The sequence below is a fragment of the Patiria miniata genome, unplaced genomic scaffold (genome assembly GCF_015706575.1).
Source record: "Patiria miniata isolate m_02_andy unplaced genomic scaffold, ASM1570657v1 HiC_scaffold_24, whole genome shotgun sequence".
Classification (NCBI taxonomy): domain Eukaryota; kingdom Metazoa; phylum Echinodermata; class Asteroidea; order Valvatida; family Asterinidae; genus Patiria; species Patiria miniata.
Genome location: NW_024037063.1, coordinates 20,085,635 through 20,112,918, shown reverse-complemented (window position 1 = coordinate 20,112,918; position 27,284 = coordinate 20,085,635). Strand labels below are relative to the sequence as shown.

The following is a 27,284-nucleotide window of genomic DNA, read 5'->3' as shown; positions in this document are numbered from 1 at the left end:
CAGCAATAACACCTTGTAACAATGACACTGCGGGTACCAGTCTACTCAGGGCCACACTTCATTCATACGCAGTGAAGCAAAAACCAAACCAGAAAAGATAGCGGTTTACATGTACTACAAAAATCTACACGCGTCTCAATTTTTCTTCAATACTTGGGAATCGGAACCAAGGCATTGGTCGCTACTTAAGAATTGCAAACGATAATTCGAATAAAAACAAAAGGTACAACCTATACATCAATTCTATATCAAAAAGAGTACGACATACATCATTGGCTGTGTTCAAAGGAGCATAACTTTTATCATACGAAATATTATTATTAAAAAGTTTCCAATCTTTTACCACGTCAACTTAAAGTGTTATTACAATAGTTTCATCTCCATCCACAAAACAAACCATTGCCAAAAAAAAAAAAAAAAAAGTAAAATGAACCCTAAACTTCTTTCTGTGAAGAAAGTGATTAAAACACGTCGCAATTTTATTTTAAATGGATTGCAACTCGGCTAACGACCCATTTTCTCTATGCAATTTTTCTCTTTTTTGTTTCCAACGGTTAAAATCAACAGTAATGCTTTGTGAACTGGTTATGCTGGAACCATTCCGAACATTGACACCCAAACTACACAGCACTGACTAGGAACACTATCTACAAAATGTTTGCGCACAGTTTTTTTTTTTTTTTTTAAATTGTGTTTTTTCTTTTTTGTTTTACAATGTATCTCCTATGCTCTTTAAGACAACATGCCAACTTCTTTCCGATTCTGCCAAAGATACACACACACAAAAATTATCAACCCACCGACTGGAGCGTTATTTTAGAGTTAACCCCAAAGTTTTTTGATTGATTTTTTTTTTTACTATCTACAGCTCGAGAAAAGGGCTCAACCAAACGAAGTGAAAACCCTGCACACATAGGATTTGTTTATTAATTATTATTTTTTTTATACACAGATATTCTTAAAACGTTCACGTCATTTTCAAGTCACAATTTTAACTTCTTTTTTTTTTCGTCCATGATACAAAAAATGTACTAGTTTCTGATGAAAATGATCTCTAAATCTTGATGGCTATGCAGTTTGAAAGTTTGTTTTCCTATTTTTATAAGTGTTAAAATTCATGACTTTTTTTACTTTTTTTTTTTTTACTTTTTTTTTTTAAATACACGTACATCATATTAATACACAAAGAATTCATCGTCTCCATGTGGCAACTATGCAATAGTACACAACGCTACCAATAGTTCCCTTGGGAGAACTAAGAAATTACATCATTCTGCTGTTTAATAATTCCGCTTTTTTTATCATTAAAACAAAATATCTGACGGGATTTCCCCATCAGTTCCAAGAATGGCAAAACAATTGCTCATCTTTATAACGACAAATCCCAACGATTTCAAAAAACATTTTCGCAAGGTAAATATATATATATCCACTTTCCCCTATATCTATTACAACCTGTCAAAAAGAGAAAAAAAAAATTATCGGTGAAGCACGTGCGATAAATGAAAAAAAAGGAAAAAGAAATTAGTCACAACAATCAAGTAATTTTACAAGATGAGTTCTAATTGGTCGGCAGCTGCTCAATTTGCTTGTGTTTTCTTTTTAAACCTTAAAGAGTATATATATTCACTTGCTAGAGCCCATCCACTACAAGATTTTGGATTTCTTTTTTATATTCAATCTGCTACAAAGCAATGGTCGGATACAGTAAAATAGAGGGCAACGTTTGCCGGAACGGCTCTGGGGATTCAAATTTGTTCACACAACGCAGGATCGTTTAGCGACCAGGCACGTAATCTCCGCAATGATCTTAGCAACTTTTTCATTGCACTTTATGTTTTTCATTCAAAAGTGTGCCTTTCACAGACCAAAAAGCATTGGCAAGGCAGAGGGTACATTCGGATGCAAAAAAAACGGTGAATTAATGAGACATTGTCGAGAGACGATTGTGACATACCCCGTCCAAAAAACTGATGCAGGTTAATACTAAAAACAAAGAGCGAGCGTAAATTCCTTGCTTCATTAAGAGTTGATTAATTAAAAAATTACGTGAACTTTTCTCGGTTAGAAAATATTGCCAGTAAATAATGAACGTAAACAGGTGCAATCAGTGTTTCTACACACATAGAAGTCTGCACTTCTTGTATATATTTTTTCATTTTCAAAGTAACTCCACACAAAAAAACTTGCAAAAACGGAAGAAAAAAAAAATGAAACCGAATTTATTTGGATTGGGGCAGAAAGGCCATCTTATTCCTCCTAAGGAGCCGGTTGTTCTTATTTAGTTTTTTTGTGGGCGGTCGACTCACAACTCACGATCATTGCGACTTGCCACCTATGGCCTTCCATGACGTTACATGATGATTTTTAAAAGTTTCTCGGTTCGTCAAGCTGAACATGTATTACTCTGCCCAAAAGCCGGCTTCAAAACAAAACACAGCTTCATAAAACCAACCGATTATGATGAGAGATATTCGGGAATCTCTCGTAGCGTTACTTTCACCAAAACGGAGATGAACGGACATCAAGGGTAAAAAAATGCGAACCTTTTTTTCAGTTTTTCTCGTGCACAATGCTGCATACATACAGTTGGCGTCTATACAGTTTCGTTTTTTTTGTATTCATCCATTTACGACATTTACAAATGCAATAATATCGAAGAGAGAAGGGAACGTTAAACAAAATTCCTCAACAACAAAAAATTCTGTGTTACACAAAGCACAGGTTATCCGTAACAATTTTCCATGGGATAGCTAAACTATTAACTTGGTGGTGAAAAAATCTACACAATTTTTTTTTTTTAATTTTTTTTTTTCCGTAGTTTTCATTTTTAAGCCCATTTTCCGTCAACATTTAACCACATGTGAAATTAAAAAATGTAAATGGCATGTATCTTTATATACGTGCATCGATCGACACATGCATCGGATATATGGGCTACTAAATAATAATAATAATAATACAACCTTACTTTTAATATATATATACTTTTTTTTAAAACCCGGCCAAAAAATGCTTCTTGGTTCTCAACCGGATGAATCCTAAAAACTTCCAGAAAAAGGGGCGGACCAAAACTGAACTGGAGTTAAGCATTAACTAGAGTTTCCAAAATTTCTTGCCTTTCGTTACATTCTTGCATTTTAGGGGGGGGGGGGATTTTCAAGGGATAGTTGCAAAAAGAGGCGCCAACGAATAGCTTCAAATAGTTTTTAAAAAAATTGAAGACGTGTCCATCTCAACTAGCTAAATCTGAAGGAACAAAATCAGCATACAGAATTAACACAAAATATATACACAACTAAAGCACATGTATCAACACTGCCTAAAAGTAGACGCCTTTTTTCTGGAACTTTTTAGGTGCACGGAAATTTCAATTAATTATTTAAATGTTAAAACCTTTGATGATGAACACTCTTTTTCTGTCAGGTTTTTAAAAAAAAATTTCAACAATCAACTTCAACTCCCCCCTCCCCCAAACTTCGAGATCTAAAAATCAATTATATTTTATTTGAACCACTCACGCCAGCATTTCGTGCACAATTGTTTTTAAATTTAGTTATTATTACAGTATTTTTGTTTTTGTCTAGTTTAAACCACTATCATTGGATATCCTTTCGTTCCCTTCCTGTTTTACACAGATGATATAATGCTCTGTATCAGAGCCACAAAACAGGGCACTCGGACACACACGCAACCCCCCCCCCCCTTTTCCTCTTATTTTATGAAATATCACTTTCATCCCTTCATCAGTAACTTATACACGAGTGCCACACTCGTATTCAAAGGTCCAAAAGCGGTTTTTAACTTTCCCCCTCTTAGCACAGGGGGCTGATTTCCCAGATCATCGCAGCTTTGAGGGGGGAGTTAGGAGTGTGTCCCCCTGTGTTGGCCGGTCCGGGGGTTACCCTCCCCTATTGCTCACGGGAGGTTTTTGTTTATCTTATCTTTTTTTAGCGGGTGTGGCGTGTTTTAGTTCCATACTTTGAGGAAGCTGTCCCAAGATCCTGTGCATACCGCCATCCCGTCGTCGGTCACACCCAGGCAGCTGACGCGATTATCGTGGCCTGCCAATACACCTGCAAGAACAAAACAAAACAAAAAGTTGAACTAGATTTATGTTTGTGGACAAACACATGGCTGTTTCGGCATTTTGTATTTTTAAGTCAGGTTATAAACTGATAGGACATAGATGTGCAGTAGAAGGTTGCAGAGTGATCAAGGCCAATAGATTATTTATTTGAAACATTTTTCAACCTGCCGCTAGAAGGCGCTCGAACATTTTATGACGTCACTCATAATTTTGTTTGTAAAGTACAACCTAGCCAGAGATAACATCGTTGAAAGGAATATTCAGTGCCAAAGTAGATTGGTACCAGACGTCTGTTTGACTTTCCAGCAGAGAATTCAAAAAGGCAGTTTTAACCCTCCTTTTGTTTGATCAGTCACAGACAGTCAAACTTTAATCCTGTTCCCTGCCATGCCTTTTACGTAGGCTAGTCACCAACAATCAGATCATATTTCAAGGTTTATTGGTCGCTTGAAAGAAACAACTGGATAGCTACCTGCACGTTCTCCCTTCATAGAATCCCAGACATTGCAGTTGAAGTCATCATAGCCGGCCATGAGCAGACGGCCGCTCTTTGAGAAAGCTACTGACGTGATGCCGCAGATGATGTTGTCATGTGAGTAGAGCATCAGCTCCTGGTCGGCACGGATGTCAAACAACCGGCAAGTGGCGTCGTCAGAGCCAGTGGCGAAGGCAGTGCCGCTAGGGAAAAACTGCGCGGGAAAAGGAGGGAGTTAAATCCATGGAAATGCAACATCCAAGTTTCTGATACGGAACTAACATTTTACCACAAAAGGGGCGGCGGGATTAGCAACTACTGTGGAGATCTGTGGTCCAATGGTTATGGTGTTCGACTCATTGGAGCATGGTGCTTGTGTTCTTGGGCAAGACACTTTACTGCAATTGCCTCTCTCCACCCAGGAGTATAAAGTCAATTTTGTAACACCAAAGTTGCTCAAACTGTAGTACAATTTGACTTGAAGTTGGTGAGGAGTAAATACTGTAGAACCCTGTGGTGCAATGGTTACAATGTTCGGCTCATGGGAACATGGTGCTTGTGTTCTTTGGCAAGACACTTTACTGTAATTGCCTCCCTCCACCCAGGAGTATAAATGAAATGTTGTAACACCAGAGTTGCTAAAACAGAAGTAACATTTGACCTCAAAAGAGGGAAGGAGTAAATATTAAAGTGGAGCGCTGTGGTGCAATGGTTACAATGTTCGACTCATGGAAACATGGTGCTTGTGTTCTTTGGCAAGACACTTTACTCTAATTGCCTCCCTCCACCAAGGAGTATAAATAAAATGTTGTAACACCAGAGCTGCTTAAACACACGTAACATTTGACCTCATAATGGGAGGGGGGAGTACAGACTACTGTGGAGTGCTGTGGTTTATTGGTTACAATGTTCCACTCATGGAACATAGGCTTGTGTTCTTGGGAAAGACACTTTACTTCAATAACCTCTCTCCACCCAGAAGAAAAAGGGTACCTTTGAGGGTAGAGACCAGATTGCGCTGCTCTGGAGATGCAGCAGAAACAGGGACCCATGGCCTGATGAACAGGGGTAACAATTGTGAAGCTCTTTCGGACCTTTCGTAAAAAATGCTAAGCACCACATTATTCCACAATTATTATTTTTATAATTCTGACTTACTGTGACGGCATTAATATCTGACTCATGACCAGTGAATGTCTGCTTGCAGTTGCCTTCCCTTATATCCCATAGTTTTGCCGAGGCATCACAAGCGCCCGAGACGAAGGTCTGGTTGTCGTTGGACACCGACAGGCTCATGACGTCGCCTGTGTGCCCAGTGAAACCTGTCGTCTGCTGCCCTGTTTCTATGTCCCAAAGGCCACTGTTTGTAAGAGTAGACAAGAACGGAATATAATTATCAGGATTCCCACTGAAATCTTAAAATGAAGTCCCACAACTTTTCCAGGACAAAATTACGATTTTCCACGACCAATTCCTACGCTGTATGGCATCTTAACCCCAACCTTCCCAAATCCTCCAAAATCCTCTTTGCAAAATGGAGGATTTTGAAGGATTGAGGCTATATGGCAAAATGTGTGGCTGATTTTGGAGGATGCACTGTGTCAAGGTCTTGGGCCGGACCTTGTGTTGTTGATGCTCAGCCGTGCATAAATTTAGGCCTGGATTATACTTGAAATCCTTCGCAATGCTCCAGGATGTCACTGGCTCTGCCTCAACATATTGACAGTGATTGCTGGAGGATTTTGAAGGAATGAGGCAGTGGTCAACCCTCCAAGGACCACATTCAAGAAATAACGGTGGATTTTGGAGGATCGGGACTGTATGCAATTTTCACATGGAGGCAGTTGGAGGATTTTGCAGGATTGAGGTTGCATCCTAGCAAAAATGCCTAGGGAGTTAGGGTCAAGGAGCCTATTTACATTACACTGGCCAGTCATCACACTGAGGCAAGGAACGCCACTCCCTTTCAGCCTTCCAGTTTGACACAAGACCACTGAGCGCCTCAAAAGCATCACAACGGTGCACTGAACATACAAGTATAGATCATTCACGCATGAAGAGAAAGTATTGTAAACCAGGAAAATACCATAGGCAAAACGTCAGACATCATCACATATGGATTGTGCAGGATTCCAACAATTTTCCCAAAGCTTTTTTGTGGGAAAGTATAAACTTTCATGAGTCCTTGAAAAAAAATTCAAAAATTCCATGAATTTCAAAAATTGTCCAGGACTGTGGAAAAATATAGTTTAATACCAAGTTTGTACTATATGCACAAATAGCATACTTCCACCTCCATAATTATAAATAGCATACTTCCACCTCCATAATGGCTAATCTGACGATGGCGAAAAGAAAAGAGTAAAAATCTTCTCTTGAATTTGGACCACTTACCATGACATATCTCCTGAACTAGTTACAATCTGGTTATCATTGATGAAACGGCAGCATGAAAGGTAACCTGGGTAACACAAGGACAAATATAAAAACAAACATCAAAGTTTCCATTTCATAGATATCTAGATGCTGTGAATAAATCATCTCTGAACAAGAGCACTAGTCTGGTATCTTTTCAAACCCCCACACCTCCCATTGTGTACCGTGTGCCAAGATTGACATCATGAATAATGCTGAGAACATTTGACACAAAATTCGCTTATCAACACGTTCACTTGAAAATATAGTTAAACAGATGTGCGCAGTGAAAATCAGCGGAGCACCAGTCATGGCATACATTCCAAGGCATGTTGGCTGGTAACTGTTTCTGCCTAGGAAATACATGCATGTCTGACTTACTCGACTGGTTATAAGCCAATTCCGTAAATTCCAACTACACATGCTTTAACCCTAACCTTCCAGGGTATTTTGCCTAGAAACCCTGCCAAACACTGCAACATGCAACACTTGTCAAAATGACAAGTATGCACATTGCAGCAAGATCCATCAGGCCCAAAGTCTCAAGGCCAAACTGCCTCAAGAGTCTTTGGTCACCGAACGCAGCAGGATACAACTGAGGCATTGTTCAATGGCACTAGCTCTCATTGTCTCAGAAGCGGTCATTTATGCACTGGTGTTGGTAGCTGAATGCATCGAAGTGCACTCGATTTTTACACCTGTGTTGCTTCTGGCAGGGTTAGGGTTAAACATAGTGTGTCATGGTTCAATCGGAATAATCATAAACAACAGTTTCAAAGACGACGAAACCCAATTGGTTCTTTGTGGCACTTTCTGCAATAAGTTTCGGTTAGTGCCACATTTGACAAAGTTTATAGTAAGCAGCAAGCTTTGGTACTTGTATGCCAGGCGTCTTCCTCGCAAATGACCCTTGACCTGAATTACTTCATTGCGCGGGAAAGAAGTACTGAATCAGCTTATAAGAAGTACACCTATGAAAGCTGCTGAAACACTTCTCATAGACGGTTGCCTTTAACTACATCCCATAGTTTCGCCGAGAGTCTTAAATTCACACTAGACCGGCGACGCCTCGTTCTGCGCCACATCGTGCAGTACGCCGACCACGCGCACGCCAATCTCCATAATAAGGAGTTATTTACGACTACTCGCGAGAGGGACATACCATAACATAGCTAGAGTGTGTTTCCGCTGTCCCTGGGCAACCTACTTTACCACAACTGTGCAGCTTTGAGTACAATGTATGTGCCATCACGTTCCTCCATGGCTGACCTGAATTACTTCATTTTGCATGAACAAAGAACTGATTTGGCTTGCAAGGAGTACACCTAAGAAAGAAGCTGAAACACTTCTGATAGACAATTGTGTTATGCTTGCCTTTAGTGATGAGTGGTTCGGGCAAGGCCCGTGTTTCTTTTTTTCCCGTACTCACCGGTGTGCCCTGGCAATTCTCTGCTAACGCGGACGTTGCCTTCCCTCGTCTTGAGGGAGTAGATTGAACAGATGTTGTCCAGACCGCCGCATGCCACAAAGCTACCTGATGGCGCGTAGGCACAGGTCATTACCCAGCTGGATCTCAGCGGAATTGCATGGACCTACCGACGAAAACAGAAAATAGCGCAGACCAAAATATCATTAGTCAATGCTCTGAACTTTACAAGACAAGGCAAGGTAAGTATGTCAAAAACAGTCAAGAATGGCTATTCACTGGAAGTCTTTTCGTGTATCTGGTCAAAACAATGGGCCGCATTTGGCCTTTTTCATTGGCATTACAGGGTAATCCTATACAATAGCACTGCCCAGCTTTCAGTCTATAAACAAATCTGCCGGCAGCTATTTTCTGTGGTGGCACCAGGCTCGCGCAAGTCGCACTCAGGTAAATCACATGCACTCCGGGCTCCTTCCACCAATAGAATACCACAATGCGTGTCCGCCTCGTCTTTAAGAACGCGTGCAGCATGCGCGTGAGCGTGATATCACCACAGTAAAAGCTTCTAATTCTGGTCGCCGGATTCCACTATAAACCAGTCTTAGTAACAAGTGATTCAAAATGGCTACTCACTTAACTGTTTTCATGCATCTGGTCGACACAATGGGCCAGATTTGGCCCTTTCATTGGTGTTATGGGTAATCCTATACAATAGCACTGCCCGGCTCTTTTCACCAGTCTTAGTCACATGTGACAGTCAGCTAGTGTACATGTACAAAAAGAACACTAGGCTGTACAGAACGCGCACAATTCTAATAATGGCTATTCGCTGTAAGTCTGCTCATGCATCTGGTCTACACTGGCGCTACCGGGGGATCCTATACAATAGCACTGCCCAGCTTTCTTCATCAGTCTTCAACCAGTGTAAGTCACAAGCGAGAGTCAGTCAATTAGTCAGCCCCTCAAGGGGACATGAGCTCACTACAGACTTGGGCTACTTTAAACTCACCTTATTGGTTGATACAGAGTCCCAAACTATCAATTTGCCGTCCTGTGATGCACTCACAAGGTTTCTGTTGTGAGAAAAATAACAGTAGAAACTTATGTGTTAAATAATTTTAAGTCATTTCTTGTCAATCACAAGTCAATCGCAAGTCAATTGCAAGTCAATTGCAAGTCAATCACAAGCCACCATAAGTCACCACAAGTCATTCGCATGTCAGTCACATGTCAGTCACAAGTCAATCACAAGTCAATCACATGTCAATCACAAGTCAATCGCAAGTCATCACAAGTCAATTACTGACTTGACATGAGATTTGACCTGCGTAGGACTTGTGATTGATTAGATTTCAACCCTGACAAACTCTTTTGCAAAGCAGCTACAAAACCACTTTTCAAACTGTGATGTCACAAACCTCGAGTGTCTCTCCTCTAGATAACACACATGTTCACAGCCGCACAGATGCAAAGTATCCTTCATTATACATCGCCTGAATATATACCCGTCCGCTGATTGGTGGGTCGTTATCACGTGTCATTAAAATTATTCGTCTTGACACACGGCGCGATCGTGTCGCAAAAATAGAAGTTCCACTCCACCATAAACGTAACCTCCATAACACCGTCACACTACTGGGCAATAGAACAGTTCTGATAAATGAAAATACTGCTTCCAAAAATTGTCTCGCTAGACAAGAACTGGCTGGGAACCAGCTGCAAGTGGTATACATTACATGACATTTTTGACCGGTAGTCTGTTTCTGCTAAGCAAAATGCTTAACGTAGTTTAGCAGATTGGATTTCTAATCACCGACCAAAGATGCTATGGGCCTGACTCGATTCCTATCCGGGCCGAGTTCTGGACAAGTTCTAGACAAGTTACGGGTAAATCGTTCGCTTTTCTCCAGAGAAAGCTCTGCATTTGTCCCGGACATGTTCTGGGGAAATTTTCACTGCGCAACTGCTTGACTCACCAACACTGATAACTTCATTGCGGGAAGATTGCGGGGAAGTTGTTCAGAATCCTGCAACTTAAACCCTATACAATGTCTCCAACATGTCCAGAACACATTCCAGATATGAATTGAGACGGCCCTAACAGCAAAAATTTGTTAAGCACCGAAAATCAGGTTACCAGCCAAAAAGTCATGTATTTTGTATCGATCATGGCTGGTTCCCTGATGAATTTTGCTCAGCGCATCCATCTACTTAGCACATATATGTTTTTGTTTACCTTGAGTCTGACCCCCAATGCATGGCATAGATTTTGGCTAAGTGGCCTCGAAGTGTTCGCCTAGTCCTCATTTGGATACGACCTATTGAATCCATGTTGGATGTGATGGTACCAAGGTTACTATCGTTGACTGCTTTTCTGGCATCCTGCGATGAGAAAGAAAGACAAAACAAAAAGGAAAACACATGAAAACGAAGTCTAACATAAAAAGTCGGACATTTGAAATAATGTTACACAAACCGACCCGGCCCAAAACCAAAATTGTTCGAAATATCCTTAAAAGTTTCAAACTGAAATTTCATTTAAAAAAATATTTTTAAAACACTTTAAGAGGGGCATGTCATTTTGTTTGTTTTAAGGTTTTGTTCTGAAATTTCAGACAGTCCCATTTCAAAATTTAATAACAAAAACAAAACAAGAGAAACACACTTCTTTTAAAAAAAAAAATTGCCATTATTAACAAATTAACTTTCCAATACATCCTTAGTTCAGTTGTGAACATTATGTGAACATTTTCTTTCTTTTTTTTAAACATTACAGCAGTCGCAGGGGAAAAGCACTTACACATGTTTCTCAAAAGTCATGCCCCTACAGAAGTAATGATACATTTTTTACAATGAATGATTCATTGATGTATTTATATAAAAACAAAAATAAACATTTTTACTTGATAATATTTTTCATTAGTTTTATTTATCTCTGCTTGTTAATTTTCCAAATGAATCTAAAATCATCACACATGTTATGCGAATGTTCAGAATTTCACTATGCTTTCAACGCAGAATCATTAGAGATAAAGTCCAATATGATCTCTTAGTACGCCAACAATAGCTTCATTATGCTGAAAGAAAGCCCCACCAGCATAAATCATACATGTTCCCTCCTATGCAAGAATAATACCCAAGCAAATTTCTGTTCGCTTGTTTAACAATTCATCTGCAAGCAGTGCGACACAAAAGGCAGGGCCAAAAATAAATATCTCTTACCCTCCCTACACATGTAATTAGTGGCCCCGGACTTGCTTGTGCACTTATTCAACACAATTCCAATGGCTTTTTTTTCTTTCACTCAGTAAATGATCAAGCAATGCACACACACACGCACGCTGAGAATATGTAGTGGGCTGTTGCGTACATCACTAGGCGTTGTACTGGATGTATAATGTGCGGCAGTGTCCACTATCGCCCGCTGTAACGGGCTCCAGTGTAATAAGAATCGGCACATAATACATGCCGGCTTATGTTAATGAGAATGCCGTACGGAATGGTGGGGTATGGGAGTGCGTTTGTATGCATGTGCATGGAGAGTTGTGTGTGTGCAACGTCTGCTTGTTCAAATACGCCCTGTGATACTGTCTGCTAGTTTTAATTTCAACCCAACCAGACTCAGTCGGGGTTTTTCCACACCGAGACCGAGGGATATTTCCTTTGTTTCTGAAATAAAATCAATTAATTAACGACGACTTAGAAAAAAAAGAAACAGTCACAAAAAAATGAGTAAATAAGTACAATTGGCTTTAGGTTTTGTTCTTAGCCTAATATGGGTTTTGGAGTTTGATTTAAATCACTATTTACTCTGTATGCAAATCTTTCTCTTTTTTTTGGTTCTATTTTTTGGAGGATTTTTATTCTCTCTTGTTTGCACATGAGGCCCATAATATACACAAAAGGATCTGTAAAATATGGTTCAGTATAACTAGCAAATGCTAGTTATTTTTGGGCTGCCAAAGCTCCAAGTACATGCACCAGAAATTCTATTTCCAAATTGGAAACCAGATGGGATGATCATTATAGCCAAATATTTATATGAATGCATTATGTACAGAATGCGCTGGCATTCTACTTCACACATAATTTACAGAAACTGTTTTGTGGTCTGGGGGTGAGAACAATTGTATTAAATTTGGACGATTCAGGATTGTTAGGGCTAATTCAGCTTTCAAAATACATGACAATGTGTGCATTTACATAATTATATGTTCATGTGATGCAGTATAAAATATTGTGGTACCAGTATATGTACTTGAAGGTGTGATGTACATGTACCGGTACCTGCACATGTACATGTATTTACATAAATGCCAGCATTTCAACATTATCCAATTTTCCCCTAAATCGATTTCGGAGACAAGTGGCTCCATCGTAGAGCAAACATTGATCACGTTGATTGCTGGAATGGTTCAAAACCTGAACAATTTTGTCTTCATTTTTTGTTTTATCTTTTCTATACCATTGCTTCAAAACAACCGCTCTGCAAAACCTTGGGTTTTTTTCACTCACAAATTATCATCAGTTTAACAACAAAGACTGCACGCTTATTTTTATTCACGTCATTCACCCTAACCTTCCCAAATCCTCTCTGCAAAATGGACGATTTTGCAGGATTGAGGCTACTTGGCACAAGTGTATTGCTGATTTTGGAGGATGCACTGCGTCTAGGTCTTGGGCTGGACCTTGTGTTGTTTATGCTCAGCTGTGCATATAAATTTAGGCCTAGATTATACTTAAAATCCTCCGCACTGCTCCAGGATGTCACTGGCTCTGCCTTAACATATTGACAGTGATTGCTGGAGGATTTTGCAGGATTGAGGCAGTGGTCACCCGTCCAAGGACCAAATTCAAGAAATACAAAGGGTTTTACAGGACTGAGGCTGTATGCTATTTTAACATTGAGGCAGTTAGAGGATTTTTGCAGGATTTGAGGTTACACCCTTGCAAAAATGCCTAGGGACTGAGGGCTAAAATGTCACAATTTCAATGACCTTTTGAACCCTCTCTTCACTGGATTTGTTGCGTTTATATATCCCAAATGTGAAATTCAAAACTTCTCAATCCAGAATAGGATCCCAGAGCAAACTGGTTAAACCAAAAAAATGAGCCTAAGGGCAAAGCTGCTGATGATACCCAGATTTCGCAAACCCCTCCCATTGATGGACTAGCCAGCTGCTACCACTACTCCATTGATACAACAAAATACATTTACCATGCATAAATACCATGCATAAATAAACCAGCCTACGGTAGTCCTACACACAGCCATACACTGATACAGCTGCACGCTGGTGCGTCTCTTATTGTGTTTTTCCGTTTGCCTTGAGATCCACAAGGGCCCATTCTCCCTCAATTATTATCTGTTGCTTGGAAACACCGCATCCACAGTAATAACAATAGAAAGCCCCCGCCCCCCATGACAACCATGCAGTTTTTCATATAGCGAGTTGTAATACATGTACATGTACGTGTAGATTTATATACACAGATCAGTGTTTCCCCTGCCCATTCAAATGTGAGGCGGCCCACCTCGCTACTTTCAGTAACCACCTCGCTCAATTTTTTTCAATATCACCACCTCTCTGTGAAGATTTGCAATAAAGGAAATACTAATCGAAAAATTTACATTTTGTGTAATTTATGAACGTTTTCCCTTGACCTCTATGTATCAAGAACTCTCAATTTGGATGTGTAGATGGAATCATCATGCATTTTTTTTGTGAGCACTGCATTCTTTTCAGTTTGCAGACTGTGTAAATTTTGTTTCAATCATCAATTTGAATTGTTACCACCTCGCTCAGTTCATTAGTCAGGGGAAACACTGACACAGATGTACGAAATAATACACAAACGATTGGCAAGCGCTGACTAACATGTACACAAACAAACAATATCAAATGCATTTTCCCAGAACCAACAAAACAACAGTTACATTTTTGATCATCACGATAAAATTTGTACAGTGAACCAGACGATGATCTGTACTGTCAACAAGTGTTATGTTTCTATATCTTTATCTTGTCTTTTTATTTCCTGGTTCCGAAACCCTTACACATATTTTTGCTTCACACTTCCTGAATCCGCCGGCTTCTGTACAGTACACCAATGGGTTTTCATTGTACTTATAAACCGACAGGCGGCCTCAGCCCCTTTATAAAAACATGGTGAACTTAAAGGGAATATACATCATTTGCTTTTGCTGTAATTTTCAGAAATGGATGGAATTGGGGGGTTGGAAATATATAGCAAATATAGTTACACTGACTTTTTTGAGGTTTTGGGTTCGAAAATGCTATAAAAACCAAGAAAAACGATCATTTTCTTGTAGTCTGGTTCCCTGACTCCATATAAGAAGAAACAGAGCACTTTACATACATTGAGGAATTGTAAGGTCAGGGAACTAGTCTAGTTGGCTCGTACCCGTTCATAGGTTTGTAATCGATTGCAAACAAGTGTGATGGTCAATTGGGGCCAGTATTTGAAAAAAAAAGCCAGTAGTTTTCCAACGCTGATCGGCCGATCAGCGTTGGAAATTGGTACAAAAATAGCACTTTTCTTGAAAATGACAGTATACCAGGTGCCATGATTTTACAGGATGCTTTACACTGTCATTCACTAACAGTCCAGCAAGGTATTTCATAATGATTTGGTAGTTTTATTTTTTGATGTTTGCAAATGTTGTATTTTCCCTTTAAAAACTAGGTGTTTTTTGTGTTATTCTTGCGAGAATGAATTTGGGGGGTCAACATTTTGACTATCAGAAATCGAGCTGTTGGGTGTTAGTCGTGTTTCCTGCCGCACACATTCCACCAGTGCATCACATTCTGCGGAACAACATTTGCGTATTGATGCTGTGTGTATTATGCATCACACACGCAACGTGTACCGTACATTGAATAGGCACGGCTTGAAATACGTATGCGTATGTCACAAAATGACTGCTGCGTCTAAACTTAACAACTGGGTTTTTTCTTTTCTTTGGATGGCAAGATTCCCAACATTAGGTTAGTTTCTTTTCAACCAGATCTTTAAAACAGGATAAGTAAACAATCCAAAACGTAACATTTTCGGGAATTTCAGGCCATAATGTCCAGCTCAGGGTGAGCAGGTAGCGAGAAGTAAATATTCAAAGCAATAAAATCCTGCAGGTCAGTTTCAGATGAAGGGATATGAAGTGTTAAAGTAACTGTGTCACACAGAGAGTCACTGCACACAAAAACAGCACTGTGCAGAGCAGTGAAGCGTGACTAAATCTGCCTGCTTGCCCTGAGCTTAACCACACAAAAGAATTGTGCAGGGATTTGAAGTGTTATCCATACTCCACAGAAGATTACCTCAAAGGAATTTGAAGTGTGGGCGCTATTAACATAACTCTACGGGCAAAAGTGGTTTTGCAAAAATGAAGGTTGTGAAATGCAGAAGACAAGGGGCCTTAAATAAATTCCCGAATTGGACTTAACAAATGTGTGATTTCTTATATTCCACATGCTACAGTAAAAATCACGTTCACAGATGTACACAGCAGGAATGCATTCTATGACTAAATACCTCGTGGACTAATTACAAAGCCATGCTCTTGACACATTTCATGACATGAAACTAAAAACAAAAAAGGTACGGAGAACCGAAACCAGAACTGTTGCAGCAATCTGCATCAGATGGATTCCTTCGACAATCTGATTCCTAGTTGTCAATTTAGGTACTTTCAGTCCAAAAATGCATACTGGATTAATTAACATGTGTATAATGTGTAATGTATTGTGTACACACATGCAAGTCGATAAAGGGTACATGTACACGCGTTAGCCAAGGCAAAGTACATGTAACTTTCATGTACATGTTCATGTTAAGGCCTTAATATCATTTCAGGGATGGCACAAGCGTGAACGCTATGGGAATAAAGATTCTAATTACTGCTGATTATTGTAACACCCTCTTTACCCTTTTTTTTAGGGGGGGGGGGGGAGATGAATCTACCATCCCCTGAGGAATGATCTGGCTAGCCAAGCTGGGGACAGACACTACCGTCAGAATTTATATCGTTGCCGTGAATCAATAACGAAGGAAGAAAGGGAAAAAAAAGGCCTATGCTGCTACATGGCCCTACACACTAGGTTGCTTGGTAACACCGCTTGTAATATTCTGCACGCGCTCCGTCAGTCTATTGTGTGCAATGGGGGGGGGGGGGCTGTCCTTAGGAGGAAGAGAATAAATCCTTGACGCTTACTGTGACACTCCGCATGTGTGTCGTGGGAAATATTATGATGAGGTGTGAATGGCGGGAAGGAAAGCCTTAAACTTCCTGTTCATCTGGTTTGCCTGCGTTGAATTCTGTTCTCTGAATACAATCTCTTCCTTTTTTATGACTTGGTGGCATACTTTTTTCAATGGTATTAATTAAAACATGTAAAACAGTTCTTTGCAGTGTGACTTCAGTCTGCCTCGCATAAATATCAGGCATGCAACTGGGAGTTTAGAAAAAATACAAGGAAATTCCAAACCACACAAGATTTTGTGCAGTGTTTTTCAATTTGTAACATTTGGCATTCATGAGAAGTAAAAAACGAGGAAATCAGCGATTCCGAGGAAAAATTCCTTCCCTGAAATATCATGTACACCTTTCAAGATTATATTTCAAAAAGATTTTTTTTTCATGTGTTGACAAAGATCATACTGCCTTGCACATACATGTAGGTAACATTAACATCAATATATTCGGCACCTTATGCTATGCCATATTTGCCCCTCATAAATTTCGTTTTATTATTACTGTTATCAAAAATGCATGCCCATTTAAACATCACAAGAAACCCAAATTTTTCATTTTCTTGTGAGGCCCAACAGGCAGATTGAATCTAGCAGCAAAAATAAATACAATGTTGCTCTATTACTATGGTTATTGCCAGTTGCCTGAAGTACAACGGAAGGAAAGAATTTCACGGAGAGCAGATTTTGGCTAGCGCAGAAAATAACTGCTCAGCGAAAAAAAAACAGGTCACCGGCTAAAAATCCATGCAATGTGTATTGCCTGTCGCTGGTTCCCAGCCAGCTTTTTGCTAAGCGAATGAATTTCGCAAGCAGGATTTCCTATTAATTCCAGGAAATTTGGCCGTCAATTTAAGTCATCAATGACCAAAAATCCTGCTTGAATCTGGTATAGCTTTGAGGATAAGTGGTGAAATTTTTCTATTCAAAATTTGGAATGAGGAAAGGATTGGAATGTGCCATGTATATAAACGGCAATGTTCTGTCGTCGTTCACACGCTGGTTTCAATGAAGATTATCTGGCTAGCGCATGTAGTGGAAAAGGGACTTGTTATAAGCTTGCAGTACGGTGACTCATCCAGCGTGACTGGGGAAACAAAGGGCCATCGTGACTAGCTCAGATTTGCAAACCGGCAGAATCCTACTGAACCATGTACATGTGCAGACAGATTGGATGGCATTTGAGATCGCTACATTTCTGTACCCTCACAAGTGGAGCCACATTATGGGCGACACATACAGAGCCGACCCGCGCATACATGTTTCAACATTCTATTCAATGCAGCGGTCAAAATATATACTGGTAGTGTTTTGGAAGGCCCATGGTACGCATCGCCGTTTATTCAAATCTATTTATAAACCATGCTTGTTTCCATAAACATCATCCGCGAAGCAGTCCGCATTGTGTTTAGATTAAATCTGCAAGTCCAGAGTGTTTTTTGCGGCTGAAATATTAACATGTCATCAAATATGAAATTCGAAGTCTCTGCAAAGCTCGTGTCAGTCACGTGACTCCAACAGGATCAAGCAAAGGATATTGTTTCCGCTACTCAAAAGAATTTTGACAAAATGTTTTTTATTTTGGGGATCTCGTTCGGCAGGGATTTACATTAAGCATTTCAAAATCTTGATGTTATTATTATTTTTTTTTTTAACTTTGGGTTATATCAGTATATTTGGATCAACATTGACAATGAGTGCATTTGTGAGCGCATTTATTTTAAAAGGCTTCTTGTCTGCTAGCCTTGAGTGGAAACATGATGTTAAAAGCTGCCGCTGGCTAGTAAACCACACTGCACAAGTTTTTCCATCCGGCCAGTGGTGGAAAAAGCGAGTACTTTTGACTCTTCAGCCACACAAGAATTTAGACAAAATATTTGGTAAAGAATCCAAGTTCAAGTACAGTGAAATCTTGATAAGTCAAACTCTGATAACTCAAAAGAACTGTTAAGTTAAACAAAGAATCCATTCCCTTCAGTAGTATAACAATGATATACAACCCTGCTTAAACTCAAATCTCTGCTTAAGTCAAATTTTGACTTATCGACATTTCACTGTAGTATTGATACGTATTGCGCTATAATGTTATGTGACATTTCACATTGGCAAGTAAAGATGTTCAATGAATCAGATTTGGGGGCGAGGGGCTTACACTGATACTGTTATTTGGGTTTGGGGGTAATTTTAGACACAAATTTCTGTTGATAACTATGGCGACTGTTCAGACTTACTTCCACAAAAACTTTGGCTTTGGAGTTGCACCAACTAACTTCAAAACTTGTTTTCGTCCTTCAAACCATAATGATAAATTGATTTTCTGATCAATGCCATTTTCCGAATGACGTAGTTTGCAATCAAAGCCGTTGGGGACGAAATGGCAAACAAACAAAAAAGTAAACAAAAACAAAAAGTGCTCGATAACAAATCTGTGTTTGATTTGCTTGTACATGTACACATTCTGTTCGCCTTTAGAAACAGCGCAATATGCTGTATGGTTTTGCCATCACAGGAGCGGACAAACAAAATGCAGTGAACGCACTGCACGTAGCTGGGTTGATCATGAAATCATTAGGGAAAGATGCTTCGTACCAGGCACAGATAATGGCCATTTCTGGCATACTTCTGAAGTCAACATAGAGATTTATTGTAACTCTGCACCGGCTTTTCGTTTTTTCAAGAACACATGTGGTAGAACAAATCTTGACATTTCAACAAATTACTTTGATAAGGTTGCACTTTGATAAAATGCGTTGATGTGGAAACCTGTTCCTTAACTGTTTTGAAATGTCAACGTTTGAACAATTTCCTTTGATAATTTTGTACTTGACAAAAACATGTGTTTTTTAACTGTCTTAAAATTAACTGCCTAATTTTTTATTTAACAAAAAGGAACTTCAGATAGCAACACCCCATTTCAGTTTGCATGTTATTTGCACGATGTTGATTCTAAAATTGACAAGCAGAAATTCTTGCAGAAAAACATTGAGGCTCATGCAGAAAACAAATTGAGGTCTGTAAAACAAGGCTGCATGTTCATCTTTGTGAGGACAAAATATGTCTTTCCCTACACCTTTCTTGAAACTAAAATTTTGCCTGGAAAAAAAAAAATTAATAAATTCTGCAAATATGAAAGTGGAATACTTACTCTAATTTGGTTTTTGAGGATGTCCACCTCTTGTCTTAGTTGGTCTAACTCCGACATTGTGTAAGCTTGCTAAATTTATCAAATCTGAAATTAAAAAAAAGACAGAGCACAAAAGGCATAAGAATATTGCAAACACAAACATCTAAACCATGGTGCTGAAACATAGCATTTACGCTACACATTTTGGTTTTAACATGCATCTAAACACTTGTTTCAATTCCAGAAACAAAAAACCTCACGGGAACGCCAAAGTTGTCGCCGGGTGAAATGATTTGGTTGGTTTTAATTCTCATTCCAATGTTGAGGATAGCTCCTTTTACTCTGCAGGAATCAACGCAGCTCGGCCTCAGACTGATCACAGATCGTGAGTAGCAGCACTGCCATTGACACAGACACATACACACGCAGAGCACGACGAAAGGTGCGGTTCGAATAGATTATCAAGACTCCACTAGTCGTCTCTGCGGGCCGCGCTGTACATGCTGGCTCGCCAAACCAGCCTCCCACATAATGAGGGGCAGACATTATCCACGCCACACATTATGCACGGCACTACACGATGCCTGTACGTTGAGCCACACACACACACGCTGCTCTGTGTGTGTACGCTGCACTCAATGGGCACGACTCACCATTGGGCCTCTTTATGCACAGTGATGATGATTATTTTTTTCCCATCTTACATTTCCCAATGTCTGGGAAATTTCTGCTGAAAAATAAAGTCACCTAGCCAAATTGTTTGTTAAATCAGGGTTTTGTATTAAGAGGAACATGAGTCCCATTCATTATGCTTATAAAACACATTCCGGATCAAGGCTTTGTGTTTGCTATAACCAGAATTTGTATTAACAGTGTTTGTACTAACAAGAGTCGTCTGTACATCTAAAAAAATAATTTTAGCAGAGCATATGCTTTTTATTAAATTACAGCACAAAAATGAACAAAGGACTAAATATAGACAACAATAAATAATTTCTAGGTTGTCTTGGTGAAGCACGTGTGTTTTATAAAAGGAAAGTTAGCCAATAATATATGCAAATTTATTCAGCAGCTATATACATCTAAACAAACACTGGGGGGGGGAATGTCATTTCCCAATGCTAATACCTGAAATCAGGTTTCTACAATAACATATGTGTAAAGCCCCGGTTTGCAGAGTCAACAGCAACTGAAATGGTTTATTTTCGTCATTGAATGTACTTCAAAAAATGAAAATGTAAGTGTTGCAACAATGCTTCATTTACGCTGTTTTGCTGAGAAAATTTTGAAAATTGTGTTCGCCCACAGACAGCAGCTGGGAGACCGAGCTGTCCAGTCTGCCATCTTGTTTTAAGCTTTCTCGGGGACGTCTGATTTGTAATTTTAAGTGCCGATTGATCGTGACTACAATTGTACATTTCTCCGTGCATAAAAACCTTCTAATTGTTATTAATTTTAGACGTCTTTATTTGTCAATAACTGCTACATAACACGTAGGTGACTTGTTGATCTTCAGGGATCATTTCCAGTGTAAAAAAATATGCGTTAACGAAACCTGACCTACCTGGATTTTTCCAGGCCAAATTTCAGACCTCAACATTTTATTTCCGCATGTTGCTTAACATTTTAAATGACGTATATTTTGAAAATGAAAAACACTTCCCTATGCAATTTTTGTGTTATTATTCAATTTAACACTTGAACAGGTTAATTTACAGAACACTCTTATAGGTACCTAAAATAAACAAAATAAGTATAAATGACCAACAGACAAACAAAAAACAAATAATTTACAAAATAAAATTACTTTCCTTCCTACGTACCTGGATAATTTTTAGAGTATTACCGTTAAACACACAATTTGCTTTTTCTCGGTCTTATCATCATGTATGCATGCACAATACGGGATGCAGAAAGCCACTGCGAATAGGGCAATTCAGTCTGTCGGGGTTTTTTTGATGAATTTAATCAATCTAATTCAGGAAATATCAAACAAGGTGATTAGTTTAAAAAATGTGTTTTAATGTAATAAACATCAATGACCCACATTTGTTTTTAAATTTAATAGCAAACTGCTATGATTTTTTGGTAAACTTATCTGTGAAAACACATTTTTGCGTCTATTATCTGTGAAATTTTCAATATCAAACAGATCATTTGCCCCAAATATTTTGCAATGCAAGTCAAGGGAAATTGCTTACTCTACATATGGTTTGGCCCAAGTAAGGGTGCGCATCGGAACAGTTTCAGTTGGATATGACACATGAACAGTACTATAATTTACAGAAGTTCAAGGTAATCACTCCGATAAGAAAAGAGGTGGTAACTTGACATGTTAGTAGGGCTGTGCATCGGAACCGGGTACCCGAGTACCCGACCGCTGATGTCAGGAACTGGTTCCAGATTATGGGATCGGGCACCCGTAACCAACTTTACAAATTACCTAGTTACTTCTCCGACAATGAAAAAGAAAGGTTTGAATGCCATTTGTGGGTAGTTTTCAAAATGAAAACCAGGCTACGTGGAAAACCAAAACAGATTTCACGTAAAAGTGCATTTGAACGCACGACAGATGACACTCAAGCAAATTGCAGTTTACACCGTAAAGCTATAAAGTCCTTCAGACAATCTCCGGGATTTGAATTGTAGGGTTAGGTTTCATTTACGAATACCTGGGTACACGTGTTTTACTTCAACAGGGTACCCAGTTCCAGTACTACACGTAAATACACACCACTAAGCCCAAGTCGAAAACAAATCCTGACCCAAAACTTTCCAGACTTTTTTTTCTTTTCTTCGAACAACACACCTAGTGAACTTTACCCACCTTATCAAATGCCCTACTGATCCCGTCGCCACATCAGTGACAAAAATATCAATACCAGAGGCAATCCAAGTTATTCGGGTTCTGCAATACGCCCGTTTCAAGTAGATTTCCGGTTGTAACCGGTGCCAGACAATTGCAGAATAAGTCTCGATATCTCTGTAACCTTTGATTCCGATCTTCAGTCACGTGAGCATTGTGTCAATATATCGGCAATCTTTTCCAACTTCATTTGATTGGTCTAGTTTTGAGTCGGTTCAAAGGGTGCGATGATTCAAACAAGTTAGACTGATGGTTGTAGCCGTTAGAGGAAATAAAGAAGAATATTGTGCATTTCCTCATCTGTTTCAAAACAGGGTGATTTGTACATACTCAAAAAATTAACGGGGAAATCCCTACTTTGTTTTGTTTATAAGTGTTCTGTGTTGTATTTTATGCCACGACTATTTTAGGTTTCTCCAGGAAGTCCACTGGACTCCCAACATCGGAAATACTTGCAGCCTACCGAGTCTATCAGCCCCAACAATGGGTACCCTAACCCTTCTCAATCTTCCAAGATCCTCATGGCAGTTTTCGAGGATTTTGGAGGATGGATGGTGTTTGAGAAGCATGAGGATTTTGAAGGATTGAGGATGAATGGTGTTTTAGCACATGAGGATTTTAGAGGATTTTAGAGGATTAAGGATCTTGTTTGAAGAAGAGGAGGATTTTGGAGGATTGAGGATGAATGCATTTTGAGAGGCAGGACTGTCTGACGACGTTGAAGGATTGAGGCGCTGGGTATCCTTCATTTGAACATAAGTGTAAATTTTTGGAGGACTTTGGAGGATTGAGGATGGTTCCTAGCAAAAAAGGCCCCAGGGGATTGTAACCCTTACTGTCTTTTGCACTTCACAACCCTTCAAGTTTTGCAAAACCAGTTTTGCCCCCAGAGTTAGCACCCACACTTCAAAATTCCTTTGAGGTAATCTTCGGTGCAGTCATGCGTGACAGAGGGCCTCACTGCTTGCCCTGTACATGTGTTGACCACACAAAAGACTGTGAAGCAACCTCCAGTGAATTGGCTGAACAAAATTAAAAGCTATTTTTGTGGTGGCGCCACTGCCGTCATGTCTGCGCGCATGCGGCAGCATTCCTAACCCTAACTTTCCCAAATCCTCCGAAACACTCTTTGCAAAATGGATGACTTTGAAGGATTGAGGTTATGTGTTGTTGATGCTCAGCCGTGCGGAGAATATTCCCAGTTATCGTTCAAGCATTGAATTAAAACACATTGAAAATTGATATCAACAACAAGACAACAAGTACATGATACAAATCCGGTACTTGTTATTGCTTGATCGAATCACAGTGCAGGAAGCAAGTTTCCTCTCCCGGGGTCTACTACTGGTGGAAAACAAAGTGGGCCCTGGGAACAAGGTTGACTGTGAAAGGCTTTTAAAGGCAAAGGACATTTTGTTTTGCTGTTTGCCAATTCTGAGCAAAAGTAGGGTCAAGAACTCAAAATGAAACAAAGTGCAGTGACCCAAACCGGACATGCTGTGCCTCAACATGTGAACCTCATGCCCTATGTGAAAAGTAGTGGCACAAACCATTCATAGGAGTACTACAGATGTTTTGATTTTGAATGTAAACCCTCCTACTGCGAAATCAATATGCAAGTGCAATCTAAAACGCCTCACCCTTCAGCTGAAGAGTTAAGTACGTACATTGTACTTGTGTCATACAGAGTCATTGCACAAAACATTGCATGGTGGAGAGCAGTGATGCGTGACAGACTAAACCTGCATGCCCCGAGCTTAACCACACAAAACAATTGGGGATTTTAGGTGTTATTGATGACCACAGATTACCTCAAAGTATTTTGAAGTGTGGGTGCTAAATCTATTGAGCAAGACCATTTAGGCAAAACTTGGCTTCTTTTAAACCAGAACTCCCAAGGCATTTTGGCTAGGATGCAACCTCAATCCTGCAAAATGCTCCATGTAAAAATTGCATGTACACCCTCAATCCTGCAAAATCCTCCGTTATTTCTTGAATGTGGTCCTTGGAGGGGCCACCACTGCCCCAATCCTGCAAAATCCTCCAGCAATCGCTGTCAATATGTTGAGGCAGCGCCAGTCACATCCTGGAGCAGTGCGGAGGATTTCAAGTATAATCTAAGCCTAAATCTATGCACGGCTGAGCATAAACAACACAAGGTCCGGCCCTAGACCTTGACACGGTGCATCCTCCAAAATCAGCCACACGTTTTTGCCATATAGCCTCAATTCTACAAAATCCTCAATTTTGCCAAGAGTATTTTGGAGGATTTGGGAAGGTTAGGGTTAATTAAAGGGTTTTCAAGCACAAACAAAAAATTAGGAAAGTTAAAGCTACCCCTTTCAATTTTTCAACAAGTTAAATCATGTGCAGGCAATCATAGGGTTCTGTCAGTCATAGCGTACAGTCGTTGGCAAATTCAGCTGCGCCATCACAGCAGTCAAAATCAATCAAGTGACTGCTTTTAACAGTTACGAATTCCCTTGTTAACTTGATATAGCCATGCTTTGACTGGAGGTAGTTACCTCTGTTTGTCTGTTGATGGAATTTGACTAGTCACAGTGTTTACACAAATGTGATCTTACCAGGTTTTTTACTCGTCTATACAAATGCATGGCACGGGAAGAGATCGAACCTTCTGTCTGTGACTCATCAACCAATACGATATATAACAAAGTAAATGTTCCGATACAAAAACGCCATGTTACAGTTTTCAGTTTCATGCGGATGTGCCACGTGCACAATTGTGGCACGAGTGTCTGGCCTTGTAATATGATATGCATTTCATTTTCACACAGAATGTAGTTGCACACAGGTACCGACAATTTTAATTTTCCCGGAATGTGAGCTGATTTTAAGGAGAAGCAAAAGGATACGTGCAGGTACACAAAATTATGACCTGAATATTCTGGGAATTTAAGGTTTGGTAGTGTCAGCAGATGGTATGTATATATGCAGGGATTTCTATTTTCTGTTTGGATAGATTCCAAGGTCGAATGATTTCACTAAAAGTACATCATACCCATAACAGAAATGAAAATGAAAATGAAAATGAAAACAGCATAGGTTTGCTCATAAGCTTTTGTTCAATTTTATTTTTTAATGAAAAAACAAAACAAAAACAAGAAACGTTTCTGACACTAGGATGTTATGAAATAACGGGTCTTTTTTTCTAAATAACATTGTCATTAGGCAGAGAAAAAAAATTGTGTTTACGGTGACACCCTCAAAATTATCCAGGTAGGTGGGTAGAAAAATTATTATATTTGTAATTTTTTGAGTGTTTTTTGTCGGTTGGTCATTTACAGTTTTTTTGTGTATTGTAAGATACCTTTCATTGTATATTGTTTAATTAACCTGTTTAATCCTCCTCTTATCTGAAGAGTCACAAGCTAGAATAGTCACCAACAGTCAGATCATATTTCAAGCAAGCATTGTGACTAGTCAAATTCAGTCAACCGACAAAAGCAGAGAAGTTGTAGGCACAGTTGGCTTATCAGTCACCTAAAGTCAACGCATAGCTGTACCAAGCTGCATAAACAGTCACAGCCAGTCAATCCTGCTTTATGTGGGCTAGGAGCTCTTAGCTGTTGAAAACAGTCACTTGATTGATTTTGACTTGCAAGAAAAACTTGGAACAGAATGTATTTTTGTATAGGAAGGTTCCAATAACACACCAAAAAAAACCTGCTTATAGAAGATTTTTTATTTTAAACATTATACTTTATTTTAAATTTTTGGTCAAATGTGGCAATAAAAAGTTTTGAGGTCCGGAAATTTGAACAAAAACATTCCAGGTAGGTCTGGTTACCATAAACACACAATTTGTTTTGGTTAGGCCTTAGGCCTAGATATCAATAATGTTCTATTCACAACCATTGTGCAAGAAATTTCAACACGATGATAATATCCCTCACGTGCACGGCGAAATCCAATGATGTCAACAAAGATGTTTATCAACCAAGCACTGTATTAAAAATTGCTATTCTGGCATGTTGCTCACCTTTATCAAAATTAATCTCAAGTTGACCATTCTTCGGGACTAAAATGCAGCAGGATGCGACAATCTATACACACGACATTTATAAACAACCTCCCGATTCAGTTTGCACAAATATAGACAACACCCTTTCAGTCCCACACTAACATGCAATTCAATACTGAACTCTATACGTCTCTATGAAAAGCAAAATTTGTTATGCACAACAGCAGGAAACTCTCTATTGTTCGAATGATTTCAGGTATTACACAATACAATAACTGAAGTGACATTAAGACAAGATAAGTTTGCGGTAGCACCATGTGAATAAATCTCTTTTTTGAGTATGTGTGGTTCTAAAAAGAACTGGAGGGACTCAACGTTTGAAGTGACGTTATCAATGCAACATTTTGTTGTTAGTAATAGTAATATACAACATTTGCAAGCATCAAAAAACAAAACTACCCTAACCCCTTAGGCGATTTACTAGGAACCTTCCTCACTCTTGGAAAATCCCAACACCATATGGTAAACTCAACACCCAAACTGTTGGACTCTGATTATGGTGGTATGCCTGACCCCATGTAAAGCATAATCAGTTTACTAGAGCAGTACTCACTCCAACAGATTCCAACAAA

The 27,284-nt window shown here is 39.3% G+C and overlaps 1 protein-coding gene across 1 annotated transcript in view; it reads right to left on the bottom strand.

Annotated features, from left to right (window-relative positions):
- Positions 1-68: 68 nt before the first annotated feature.
- LOC119732167 (guanine nucleotide-binding protein subunit beta-1) overlaps positions 69-27,284 on the bottom strand; it is a 32,589-nt gene continuing 5,373 nt past the window's right edge. The window contains exons 3-10 of the mRNA XM_038205581.1: positions 19,823-19,906; positions 10,643-10,788; positions 9,416-9,479; positions 8,410-8,572; positions 6,960-7,026; positions 5,724-5,925; positions 4,563-4,779; positions 69-4,076 (exon numbers count right to left, since the gene is read on the bottom strand). Coding sequence (XP_038061509.1) covers positions 3,970-4,076; positions 4,563-4,779; positions 5,724-5,925; positions 6,960-7,026; positions 8,410-8,572; positions 9,416-9,479; positions 10,643-10,788; positions 19,823-19,879 — 1,023 coding nt within the window. The 5' untranslated portion in view covers positions 19,880-19,906 and the 3' untranslated portion in view covers positions 69-3,969. The remainder of the gene's footprint in view (positions 4,077-4,562; positions 4,780-5,723; positions 5,926-6,959; positions 7,027-8,409; positions 8,573-9,415; positions 9,480-10,642; positions 10,789-19,822; positions 19,907-27,284) is intronic.